The 13,422-nt window shown below is 63.5% G+C and overlaps 1 protein-coding gene across 1 annotated transcript; it reads right to left on the bottom strand.

Moving 5' to 3' along the window:
• Positions 1-225: 225 nt before the first annotated feature.
• LOC309685603 (dual specificity tyrosine-phosphorylation-regulated kinase 1B-like) lies at positions 226-13,097 on the bottom strand (the record flags this gene model as incomplete). The annotated part of the gene is made up of 6 exons (XM_082501343.1): positions 226-234; positions 2,489-2,896; positions 4,754-4,860; positions 6,735-7,038; positions 9,813-9,953; positions 12,951-13,097. Coding segments are annotated over 6 exons (1,116 nt in total), but the record flags the coding sequence as incomplete, so codon positions are not given.
• Positions 13,098-13,422: the final 325 nt, after the last annotated feature.

Raw genomic sequence — 13,422 nt, 5'->3', positions numbered from 1 at the left:
CCCCAGTCCCCCCAGTTCCTCCCAGTTGCCCCTAATGGCGCCCCCATCCTGACACCCCCAGTTGCCCCCAGTTCCTCCCAGTTCCCCCATTGGGCCCCACAAGCCACTGTTCCCAGTTCCTCCCAGTTCCCCCAATGCTCCCAGTTGCCCCCGGCTCCTCCCAGTTGCCCCCAGTCCCCCCAGTTGCCCCCAGTTCTCCGGGGCGGGGGGGCTATAGGGGGGTATTTAGGGGCTCTGAGGTGGGGGGGGGACCCCATAGGGGGCCTATAGGTTCCCTTTAGCCCCTATAGCTCCCACTGACCCTATAGGGGCCCCACAGCCCCTATAGCTCCTCCCAACCCCTATAGGGGCCCCACAGCCCCTATAGGGGCCCCACAGCCCCTATAGCTCCCGCTCACCCTATAGGGTCCCCACAGCCCCTATAGGGTCCCCACAGCCCCTATAGCTCCCTCTCACCCTATAGGGTCTCCTCCCAACCCCTATAGGGGCCCCACAGCCCCTATAGCTCCTCCCAACCCCTATAGGGGCCCCACAGCCCCTATAGCTCCCTCTCACCCTATAGGGTCCCCTCCCAACCCCTATAGGGGCCCCACAGCCCCTATAGCTCCCTCTCACCCTATAGGGTCTCCTCCCAACCCCTATAGGGTCCCCACAGCCCCTATAGCTCCCTCTCACCCTATAGGGTCTCCTCCCAACCCCTATAGGGGCCCCACAGCCCCTATAGCTCCTCCCAACCCCTATAGGGGCCCCACAGCCCCTATAGCTCCCGCTCACCCTATAGGGTCTCCTCCCAACTCCTATAGGGTCCCCACAGCCCCTATAGCTCCCTCTCACCCTATAGGGTCTCCTCCCAACCCCTATAGCTCCCTCTCACCCTATAGGGTCCCCACAGCCCCTATAGGGTCCCCACAGCCCCTATAGCTCCCTCTCACCCTATAGGGTCTCCTCCCAACCCCTATAGGGGCCCCACAGCCCCTATAGCTCCCTCTCACCCTATAGGGTCCCCACAGCCCCTATAGGGTCCCCGCAGCCCCTATAGCTCCCTCTCACCCTATAGGCTCCCCACAGCCCCTATAGGGTCTCCTCCCAACCCCTATAGCTCCCTCTCCTCCTATATGGTCCCCACAGCCCCTATAGGGGCCCCACAGCCCCTATAGCTCCTCCCAACCCCTATAGGGTCCCCACAGCCCCTATAGCTCCTCCCAACCCCTATAGGGGCCCCACAGCCCCTATAGGGTCCCCACAGCCCCTATAGCTCCTGCTCACCCTATAGGGTCTCCTCCCAACCCCTATAGGGGCCCCACAGCCCCTATAGCTCCCTCTCACCCTATAGGGTCTCCTCCAAACCCCTATAGGGGCCCCACAGCCCCTATAGCTCCCTCTCACCCTATAGGGTCTACTCCGAACCCCTATAGGGTCCCCACAGCCCCTATAGGGTCCCCACAGCCCCTATAGCTCCCTCTCACCCTATAGGGTCTCCTCCCAACCCCTATAGGGTCCCCACAGCCCCTATAGCTCCTCCCAACCCCTATAGGGGCCCCACAGCCCCTATAGCTCCCTCTCACCCTATAGGGTCTCCTCCCAACCCCTATAGGGGCCCCACAGCCCCCCCCCCCGGGCCCTATACCCTATAGAGCCCCCCCCGGGCCCTATAGCCCCCCCCATAGCCCCCCTACACCCTATAGACCCCCCCCGGTCCCCAGAGCCCCCCTATACCCTATAGACTCCCGGCCCCCCCCCCCCAAAATCACTGGGTGCCCCCCCAAAGGTGGGTGCCCCCCCAAAAATGGCAGAAGAGCCCCCAAAATCGATAGGTGCCCCCCCAAAATGGGTGGGTGACCCCCCCAAAATCATTGGGTGCCCCCCCAGAGGTGGGTGCCCCCCCCAAAAATGGCAGAAGACCCCCCAAAATCGATGGGTGCCCCCCCAAAATGGGTGGGTGACCCCCCCAAAATCACTGGGTGCCCCCCCCAGAGGTGGGTGCCCCCCCCAAGAGGCAGAAGCCCCCCCCCCAAATCATTGGGTGCCCCCCCAAAAATGGCAGAAGACCCCCCAAAATCGATGGGTGCCCCCCCCCCGTTTTCAATTTTGGGCCGTTTCTCCCCCTCCCCCCCCCCCCCCCATTTCCCACCACCGCTAATAATTAATAATTAATTAATAATAACAATAAGAAGAAGAATAAAGCGCCGCGGGGGGGGGGAGGGGGGACGACCGGGGGGGGGGGCGGGGCCCGATGACGTCAAGAGCTGACCCCCCCCAAAAGAGCCGAGTCCTCGCGCTCGGGCCGCCCCCCCCCCCGTATATGGGGTCCCCCCCCGAAAGCGGTATTTGGGGGGGGGGGGGGGGGAGGGGACACGATGGGGACATTTTCCAGGGGGTGTCCCCCCCCTCCCCCCGTCGTGGCCGCCGCCCCCCCTCCCCCCCCGCATGACGTCATCACCATCATCATCATCGTACCACCACCCCCACCACCCCCCCCCCTCCCCACCCCTCCGCCCCCCCCACCCGGGACCCCCCCTCGAGTCCGGAACGTCGATGGGACAAAAGGGTGACAGTCCGGGGGGAGGGGGTGGTGACGAGGTGGGGGGGGAGGGGGGGGTGGGGGAGGGGGTGGTGGGGGTGGGGGTGGTCCCCCCAACTCCATCCGCTCCGTTTGGGGTGGGGGTGACCCCCCCCCGGCAACCGGGGGGGCGGCGGGTTGGTGGTGCTGGTGGTGCTGGTGGTGGTGGGGGTGGGGTGGGGGGGGGCGTGGGAAAGTGGAAGGGGGGGGGACGCCCCCTCCTCCTGTCCCCCCCACCGCAAGAGGGTTTGGGGGTCCCAAAGGGACGAAGGCGTCGGTGACGGTGGCGGACGGGTCCCCCAAAGGCCAAAGTCGGGGGGGCTGCGCCGGGGGGGCCTATGGGGAGAGAGAGAGAGAGAAAGAGGGGTTAGATGGGGGGGGGGGGGTGTCATGGTGGCCCTCAAGGTCCCCAATGTCATGGTCACGGGGTCCTCAAATTGCTCTGGGGAGGGGGGTGGCACGTAGTTATGGGGTCTCTGTGGTCCCCAAGTCACAGACATGGTGTCCCCAAGGTCGCTACGTCACGGACATGGTGTCCCCGAGAACTTCAACTGGTGCCCTCAAGATCCCACGTCATGCTCATGGCGTTCCCAAATTATTTGGGGGGTGGTACGTAGTTATGGGGTCTCTGTGGTCCCCACGTCACGGACATGGTGTCCCCAAGGTCGCTACGTCACGGACATGGTGTCCCCGAGAACTTCAACCGGTGCCCTCAAGGTCCCACGTCATGGTCATGGGGTCCCCAGATTGCTCTGGGGTGGTGGCATGTGGTTGTGGGTTCTCTGAGGTCCCCACGTCACAGACATGGTGTCCCCAAGGTCGCTACGTCACGGACATGATGTCCCCGAGAACTTCAACCGGTGCCCTCAAGGTCCCACGTCATGCTCATGGCGTTCCCAAAGTATTTGTGGGCGTGGCATGTGGTTATGGAGTCTCTGAGGTCACAAAGTCATGGCCACGATGTCCCCAAGGTCCCCACTTCATGGCCATGGTGTCCCCAGGAACCTCAACTTGTGGCCCCAAGGTCATCTCATGGCCAACGCAACCTCAACCTTCTTGGTGTCCCCAAGGTCCACGTCACCCTTCCAGTGTCACTAGAGGTGTCCCTATGGTCCCCAAGGTCCATGTCTCCCACCCGCTGTGACCGGGGTGTCCCCAAGGTCCATGTCACCACCCAGTGTCCCCAAGGTCATCTCATGGCCAACGCAACCTCAACCTTCTTGGTGTCCCCAAGGTCCACGTCACCCTCCCAGTGTCACTAGAGGTGTCCCTATGGTCCCCAAGGTCCATGTCTCCCACCCGTTGCGACCGGGGCGTCCCCAAGGTCCATGTCACCACCCAGTGTCCCCAAGGTCATCTCATGCCCAATGCAACCTCAACCTTCTTGGTGTCCCCAAGGTCCACGTCACCCTTCCAGTGTCACTAGAGGTGTCTCGAGTGTCCCCAAGGTCCATGTCACCCTCCCGGTGTCACCAAAGGAGTCCTGAGGGTCCCCAAGGTCCATGTCACCACCCAGTGTCCCCAAGGTCATCTCATGGCCAACACAACCTCAACCTTCTTGGTGTCCCCAAGGTCCACGTCACCCTTCCAGTGTCACTAGAGGTGTCCCTATGGTCCCCAAGGTCCACGTCACCCTTCCAGTGTCACTAGAGGTGTCCCTATGGTCCCCAAGGTCCATGTCTCCCACCCACTGTGACCGGGGCGTCCCCAAGGTCCACGGTTGTCCCCTGGGGGTGGGTGGGGACACCCATGGGTGCCACCAGGAGTACCTGGGGACTCACTTTATGGCCATGGTGTCCCCAGGAACCTCAACTTGTGGCCCCAAGGTCATCTCATGGCCAACGCAACCTCAACCTTCTTGGTGTCCCCAAGGTCCACGTCACCCTTCCAGTGTCACTAGAGGTGTCTCGAGTGTCCCCAAGGTCCATGTCACCCTCCTGCTGTCACCAGAGGAGTCCTGAGTGTCCCCAAGGTCCATGTCACCACCCAGTGTCCCCAAGGTCATCTCATGCCCAACGCAACCTCAACCTTCTTGGTGTCCCCAAGGTCCACGTCACCCTTCCAGTGTCACTAGAGGTGTCCCTATGGTCCCCAAGGTCCATGTCTCCCACCCGCTGTGACCGGGGCGTCCCCAAGGTCCACGGTTGTCCCCCGGGGGTGGGTGGGGACACCCATGGGTGCCACCAGGAGTACCTGGGGACTCTGCATCTCGTAGTCGGTGGGGGGTGGGGCGGTGCCACCATAGTAGCGGTTGCTGTAGCGGTAACTGCGGTTGTCATTGGAGGAGCCACTGGAGCCACCTGCCAGGGGACAATGGTGACATCAGCGGCGGTGGCACGGGACGAGAAGGTGTCCCCACTTCAAGGAGACGGGGTAGGGGTGGCCCGAGGAGATGGCACCCAGGAGGACACGGAGCTGGTAGGGTTGGGATGGGCCAGGGTGGGCTTCCGAGGTGAGGTGGTGGCCCCAGGAGATGTCACCCAGAAGGAGGTGGGGTCTGGTGGGACGGGGATGGGACAGGACCAGGTGTCGTGGTGGCCTGGGGAGCCACCACCCAGCAGGACACGGTCACTGGTGGGACAGGGATGGGGATGGGAGAGGACCAGGAGCTTGTGGTGGTCCAAGAGGCCACCACCCAACAGGACACGGTCACTGGTGGGACCGGGATGGGGACAGGAGAGGACCAGGAGCTTGTGGTGGTCCAAGAGGCCACCACCCAACAGGACATGGCCACTGGTGGGACAGGGATGGGGATGGGAGAGGACCAGGAGTTTGTGGTGGCCCAAGAGGCCACCACCCAACAGGACACGGTCCCTGGTGGGACACGGATGGGGACAGGAGAGGACCAGGAGCTTGTGGTGGTCCAAGAGGCCACCACCCAACAGGACATGGCCACTGGTGGACAGGGATGGGGACAGGAGAGGACCAGGAGCTTGTGGTGGCCCAAGAGGCCATCACCCAACAGGACATGGTCACTGGTGGGACTGGGATGGGGACAGGAGAGGACCAGGAGCTTGTGGTGGCCCAAGAGGCCACCACCCAACAGGACATGGTCACTGGTGGGACCGGGATGGGGACAGGAGAGGACCAGGAGCTTGTGGTGGCCCAAGAGGCCACCACCCTGCAGGACATGGTCCCTGGTGGGACAGGGATGGGGACAGGAGAGGACCAGGAGCTTGTGGTGGCCCAAGAGGCCACCACCCTGCAGGACATGGTCACTGGTGGGACAGGGATGGATCTGGGACAGGTTCAAGCCTCACGACCACGTTCTGGACCACCACCATGACCTGGGGAGAAGAAGCCACCCAGGACATGGAGCCTGGTGGGACACGACCAAGAGCATCTGGTGGCCCAAGAGGCCACCACCCAACAGGACATGGTCACTGGTGGGACCGGGATGGGGACAGGAGAGGACCAGGAGCTTGTGGTGGTCCAAGAGGCCACCACCCAACAGGACATGGTCACTGGTGGGACAGGGATGGGGACAGGAGAGGACCAGGAGCTTGTGGTGGTCCAAGAGGCCACCACCCAGCAGGACATGGTCACTGGTGGGACTGGGATGGATCTGGGACAGGTTCAAGCCTCATGACCACGTTCTGGGCCATCATGATGACCTGGGGAGAAGAAGCCACCCAGGACATGGAGCCTGGTGGGACACGACCAGGAGCTTCTGGTGGCCCAAGAGGCCACCACCCAACAGGACACGGTCACTGGTGGGACTGGGATGGGGACGGGAGAGGACCAGGAGCTTGTGGTGGCCCAAGATGCCACCACCCAACAGGACATGGTCACTGGTGGGACTGGGATGGGGACGGGAGAGGACCAGGAGCTTGTGGTGGTCCAAGAGACCACAACCCTGCAGGAAATGGTCACTGGTGGGACCGGGATGGGGACAGGAGAGGACCAGGAGCTTGTGGTGGTCCAAGAGGCCACCACCCAGCAGGACATGGTCACTGGTGGGACTGGGATGGGGACAGGAGAGGACCAGGAGCTTGTGGTGGTCCAAGAGGCCACCACCCAGCAGGACATGGTCACTGGTGGGACTGGGATGGATCCGGGACAGGTTGGAGCCCCACGTCCACGTTTTGGGCCACCACGATGCTCCAGAACTTCAAAACTTCTCCATTCCCATCACCCAGAAGTTGAAGGATGACGAAATCGGTGATCTTCATACCCGAACTGGAGATGGAACTGGTGGTACTGGTGCTGTGGCTGTGTTCCATGGCCGGACTGGTGGAGGTGCTGTTGGTGGTGTTGGTCCCTTCATCGTTGGTCTTCTTGAAGAAGTTGTGTTGGAGAGCGTAGAAAGGGGTGATGCGACTTCGGGGTTCGTAGTCCAACATGCGGAGGACCAAGTCCTTGAACTTCAGGTAGTCGGAGGGGGCGTGACCTTGTTCTCCTGCCCGGCGGCCACCGGGGCCACCGCTCTCCACCCCCAAGACCTCGTGGAGTCGTCGCGTCCCCGGGATCTTGTATTCCTGCGGGGGGGGGGGACACGGATGGTGGGACACGGTGGTGGTGGACATGGTGGTGGGATGGTGGTGGGACATGGAGATGGGATGGTGGGACATGGTGGTGGGATGGTGGTAGGACATGGTGGTGGGATGGTGGTGGGACATGGAGGTGGGATGGTGGTGGTGGACATGGTGGTGGGATGGTGGTGGGACATGGAGATGGGATGGTGGGACACAGTGGTGGTGGACATGGAGGTGGGGTGGTGGGACATGGAGATGGGATGGTGGGACACGGTGGTGGGATGGTGGTGGGACATGGAGGTGGGGTGGTGGGACACGGTGGTGGGATGGGGTGGGATAGGGAGGTGGGATGGTGGGACACAATGGTGGGATGGTGGTGGTGGACATGGTGGTGGGATGGTGGTGGGACATGGAGATGGGATGGTGGGACATGGTGGTGGGATGGTGGTGGGACGGTGGTGGTGGACATGGAGGTGGGGTGGTGGGATATGGTGGTGGGATGGTGGTGGTGGACATGGTGGTGGGATGGTGGTGGGACACAATGGTGGGATGGTGGTGGGACATGGAGGTGGGATGGTGGTGGGACATGGAGATGGGATGGTGGTGGGACGGTGGTGGTGGACATGGAGGTGGGGTGGTGGGATATGGTGGTGGGATGGTGGTGGTGGACATGGTGGTGGGATGGTGGTGGGACACAATGGTGGGGTGGTGGTGGGACATGGAGGTGGGATGGTGGTGGGACATGGAGATGGGATGGTGGGACACGGTGGTGGTGGACATGGAGGTGGGGTGGTGGGATATGGAGGTGGGATGGTGGTGGTGGACATGGTGGTGGGATGGTGGTAGGACATGGAGATGGGATGGTGGGACACAGTGGTGGGATGGTGGTGGTGGACATGGTGGTGGGATGGTGGTGGTGGACATGGTGGTGGGATGGTGGTGGGACATGGAGGTGGGATGGTGGTGGGACATGGAGATGGGATGGTGGGACACAGTGGTGGTGGACATGGAGGTGGAGTGGTGGGACATGGAGATGGGATGGTGGGACACGGTGGTGGGATGGTGGTGGGACATGGAGATGGGATGGTGGGACACGGTGGTGGGATGGGGTGGGAGATGGAGGTGGGGTGGTGGGACATGGTGGGATGGTGGTGGTGGGATATGGAGGTGGGGTGGTGGTGGGACATGGAGATGGGATGGTGGGACACAGTGGTGGGATGGTGGTGGTGGGATATGGAGGTGGGGTGGTGGGACATGGTGGTGGGATGGTGGTGGGACATGGAGATGGGATGGTGGGACACAGTGGTGGGACGGTGGTGGTGGACACAGAGGTGGGGTGGTGGGACATGGTGGTGGGATGGTGGTGGTGGACACAGAGGTGGGATGGTGGTGGTGGGACATGGTGGTGGGATGGTGGTGGGACATGGAGATGGGATGGTGGGACACGGTGGTGGTGGACATGGAGGTGGGGTGGTGGGACATGGAGATGGGATGGTGGTGGTGGACACAGAGGTGGGATGGTGGTGGTGGGACATGGTGGTGGGATGGTGGTGGGACATGGAGATGGGATGGTGGGACACGGTGGTGGTGGACATGGAGGTGGGATGGTGGTGGACACAGAGGTGGGATGGTGGTGGTGGGACATGGTGGTGGGATGGTGGTGGGACATGGAGATGGGATGGTGGGACACGGTGGTGGTGGACATGGAGGTGGGGTGGTGGGACATGGAGATGGGATGGTGGTGGTGGACACAGAGGTGGGATGGTGGTGGTGGGACATGGTGGTGGGATGGTGGTGGGACATGGAGATGGGATGGTGGGACACGGTGGTGGTGGACATGGAGGTGGGATGGTGGTGGACACAGAGGTGGGATGGTGGTGGTGGGACATGGTGGTGGGATGGTGGTGGGACATGGAGATGGGATGGTGGGACACGGTGGTGGTGGACATGGAGGTGGGATGGTGGTGGGACATGGAGATGGGATGGTGGGACATGGTGGTGGGATGGTGGTGGGACATGGAGGTGGGGTGGTGGGACACGGTGGTGGGATGGGGTGGGAGATGGAGGTGGAGTGGTGGGACATGGTGGGATGGTGGTGGTGGGATATGGAGGTGGGATGGTGGGACACAATGGTGGGATGGTGGTGGTGGACATGGTGGTGGGATGGTGGTGGGATATGGAGATGGGATGGTGGGACACAGTGGTGGGATGGTGGTGGGACATGGAGGTGGGGTGGTCCATACTGGGCCATACTGGGAGGTACTGGGATGCACCTAAGAACCGTTGGGACATGCTGGGAGGCAGCTGGGAGCAACTGAGTGGTTCCTGGGAGGTTCTGAAGCTCTCCTGGTCCACACTGGGAGGTCCTAAAGGCTGACTGGGCATACTGGGAGGTCCTAAAGGGTTACTGGGCCATACTGGGAGGTACTGGGATGCACCTGAGAGCCATTGGGACATGCTGGGAGACACCTAGGAGCAACTGAGTGCCTCTTGGGAGGTTCTGAAGCTCTCCTGGTCCACACTGGGAGGTCCTAAAGGCTGACTGGGCATACTGGGAGGTCCTAAACGTTACTGGGCATACTGGGAGGTCTTAAAGGGTTACTGGGCCATACTGGGCCATACTGGGATGCACCTAAGAGCCGTTGGGACATGCTGGGAGGCAGCTGGGAGGAACTGAGTACATCTTGGGAGGTTCTGAAGCTCTCCTGGTCCACACTGGCAGATCTTCAAGGGCTTACTGGGCCATACTGGGCCATACTGGGAGCGTCCCCACTCACCTTCTTGCTCTCTTTGTTCTTCTTGAGGGTCCACCCGCCTTCCGGAAGCTTCTCGAAATATTTCCGGGCTTTGGGGGCCTGTTCCAACATGTGGGGGGGCGGCAGTCCCAGTACCTCCACGATGCGGTTCATCTGGTCGGCCTGGGGGGACAGCGAGGGGGACACGGAGGGGGGGGGGACGTCACCCCCCCGTCCCCGAGGCCACCGCTGTCCCCCAGGCCACCCCCCCCCCCCCCCCCCCAACCCCACCAGTGACGTCCCCGTCGTCCCCGAGACCACCCCAACCCTTCGGGTGATGGGGGGCGAGAGGAAAGGGGATGTGGCAGCCTTGATGCCACCAGGGCGTTCCTCAAGGTGGTTTGGGGACGCGGATGTCCCCAAGGCCACCCTGACCTTGTCAGGATGTCCCCGAGGGCCCCAAGGCCACCTCGGACCTGCCCATGTCACCCTTGATGTCCCCAAGGCCACCTCGGACCTGTCCATGTCATCCCGATGTCCCCAAGGCCACCTCAGACGTGTCCATGTCACCCTTAATGTCCCCAAGGCCACCTCAGCCCTGACAGGGACATCACCGAGGCCACCCCGACCCTTGGCCTGGGGACACGGAGGGGACGCAGATGTCCCCAAGGCCATCCCCCAACCCCACCAGTGACGTCCCCGTCGTCCCCGAGGCCACCCCAACCCTTCGGGTGATGGGGGGCGAGAGGAAAGGGGATGTGGCAGCCTTGATGCCACCAGGGCGTTCCTCAAGGTGGTTTGGGGACGCGGATGTCCCCAAGGCCACCCTGACCTTGTCACGATGTCCCCGAGGTCCCCAAGGCCACCTCGGACTCATCCATGTCACCCTCGATGTCCCCAAGGCCACCTCGGACCTGTCCATGTCACCCTCGATGTCCCCAAGGCCACCTCAGCCCTGACAGGGACATCACCGAGGCCACCCCGACCCTTGGCCTGGGGACACGGAGGGGACGCAGATGTCCCCAAGGCCATCCCCCAACCCCACCGGTGACGTCCCCGTTGTCCCCGAGGCCACCCCAACCCCTCGGGTGATGGAGGGCGAGAGCAAAGGGGACGTGGCAGCCTTGATGCCACCAGGGCGTTCCTCAAGGTGGTTTGGGGACGCGGATGTCCCCAAGGCCACCCTGACCTTGTCAGGATGTCCCCGAGGGCCCCAAGGCCACCTCGGACCTGCCCATGTCACCCTCGATGTCCCCAAGGCCACCTCAGCCCTGACAGGGACATCACCGAGGCCACCCCGACCCTTGGCCTGGGGACACGGAGGGGACGCAGATGTCCCCAAGGCCATCCCCCAACCCCACCAGTGACGTCCCCGTCGTCCCCGAGGCCACCCCAACCCCTCGGGTAATGGGGGGCGAGAGGAAAGGGGATGTGGCAGCCTTGATGCCACCAGGGCGTTCCTCAAGGTGGTTTGGGGACGCGGATGTCCCCAAGGCCACCCTGACCTTGTCAGGATGTCCCCGAGGGCCCCAAGGCCACCTCGGACCTGCCCATGTCACCCTCGATGTCCCCAAGGCCACCTCAGACCTGTCCATGTCACCCCGATGTCCCCAAGGCCACCTCAGACCTGCCCATGTCACCCTCGATGTCCCCAAGGCCACCTCAGCCCTGACAGGGACATCACCGAGGCCACCCCGACCCTTGGCCTGGGGACACGGAGGGGACGCAGATGTCCCCAAGGCCATCCCCCAACCCCACTGGTGACGTCCCCGTTGTCCCCGAGGCCACCCCAACCCCTCGGGTGATGGGGGGCGAGAGGAAAGGGGATGTGGCAGCCTTGATGCCACCAGGGCGTTCCTCAAGGTGGTTTGGGGACGCGGATGTCCCCAAGGCCACCCTGACCTTGTCAGGATGTCCCCGAGGTCCCCAAGGCCACCTCGGACCTGCCCATGTCACCCTCGATGTCCCCAAGGCCACCTCAGCCCTTGGGTAACGGAGGGGAAGAGGAAAGGGGATGTGGCAGCCTGGATGGCCCAGGCCTGGCGCTGCCTCCCCTGCCCCAAGCCCCGCCCCTCACCCCAGGACACGCCCCCTTCCTCCACAGGCCCCGCCCCCTTCCCCAAGCCCCGCCCACCCCGTTGGAAACAATGGAGCATGCTCCCTGCTGTTTAACCCCCCCGTGATCTGACCCCGCCTCCCCTGCCCCAAGCCACGCCCCTCACCGCAGGCCCCGCCCCTTCTCCCAAGCCCCGCCCACTCCATTGGAATCAATGAAGCATGCTCCACACTGTATAACCCCTCCATGATCTGCCCCCGCCTCCCCTGCCCCAAGCCCCGCCCATCACCCCAGACCCCGCCCCCTTCCTCCACAGGCCCCGCCCCCTTCCCCAAGCCCCGCCCACCCCATTGGAAGCAATGAAGCATGCTCCACACTGTATAACTCCCCCATGATCTGACCCCACCTCCACTGCCCCAAGCCCCGCCCCTCACTCAAGGCCACGCCCACTCTCCCAGAAGCACCTCCCCTTCCCCAGACTCCGCCCCCTTCATCCGCAGGCCCCGCCCCCTTCCCCAAGCCCCGCCCACCCCATTGGAAGCAATGGAGCATGCTCCCCGCTGTATAACTCCCCTGTGATCTGATCCCGCCTCCCCTGCCCCAAGCCCCGCCCCTCACCCAAGCCCCGCCCCTTCTCCTAAGCCACGCCCACCCCATTGAAAGCAATGAAGCATGCTCCACACTGTATAACCCCCCCATGATCCGCCCCCGCCTCCCCAGCCCCAAGCCCCGCCCCTCACCCCAGGCCACGCCCCCTTCATCCGCATGTCCCGCCCCCTTCCCCAAGCCCCGCCCACCCCATTGGAAGCAATGGAGCATGCTCCACACTGTATAACTCCCCCATGATCTGACCCCACCTCCACTGCCAAGCCCCGCCCCTCACTCAAGGCCACGCCCACTCTCCCAGAAGCACCTCCCCTTCCCCAGACTCCGCCCCCTTCATCCGCAGGCCCCGCCCCCTTCCCCAAGCCCCGCCCACCCCATTGGAAGCAATGAAGCATGCTCCCCGCTGTATAACCCCCGCATGATCCGCCCCCGCCTCCCCAGCCCCAAACCCCGCCCCTCACCCCAGCCCCCGCCCCCTTCCCCCGCAGGCCCCGCCCCTTCTCCCAGGCCCCGCCCACCTCGTTGGCGCCGCTGAAGAGGGGCTCTCCCGTGTGCATCTCCACCAGGATGCAGCCCAGGGACCACATGTCGATGGCCAGGTCGTAGGGCAGCCCCAGCAGCACCTCGGGGGAGCGGTAGAAGCGGCTCTGGATGTACTGGTAGATCTGGGAAGGGGGCGGGGCGTCAGCCGGAGGGGGTGGGGACGAGCCCGGGGGGCGGGGCTTCACACCGAGTGTGTGTGGGGGGTGGGTCAACAGCTCTATGGGTGTGGAGCCCATAGAGGAGATAGGGGGATCGTGTGGCTTTAAAAAGGGGGTGGGGCTATGAGAAAGGGGGCGTGGCTTCATAGAGGGGGCGTGGCTTCATAGAGGGGGCGGGGCTTAGCACCGAGGGGGGGGGGAGAGCCCCTATGGGAGATAGGAGGGTTTTTGTGGCTTTAAAAAGGGGCGGGGTTATGAGAGAGGGGGTGTGATTTCATAGAGGGGGCGT

The sequence above is a fragment of the Vanellus vanellus genome, assembly GCF_965231255.1.
Source record: "Vanellus vanellus genome assembly, contig: HAP1_SCAFFOLD_2025, whole genome shotgun sequence".
NCBI classification, from domain to species: Eukaryota; Metazoa; Chordata; class Aves; order Charadriiformes; family Charadriidae; genus Vanellus; species Vanellus vanellus.
The sequence above is the reverse complement of the archived record's forward strand: the minus strand, read 5'-3'. Positions and strand labels throughout refer to the sequence as shown.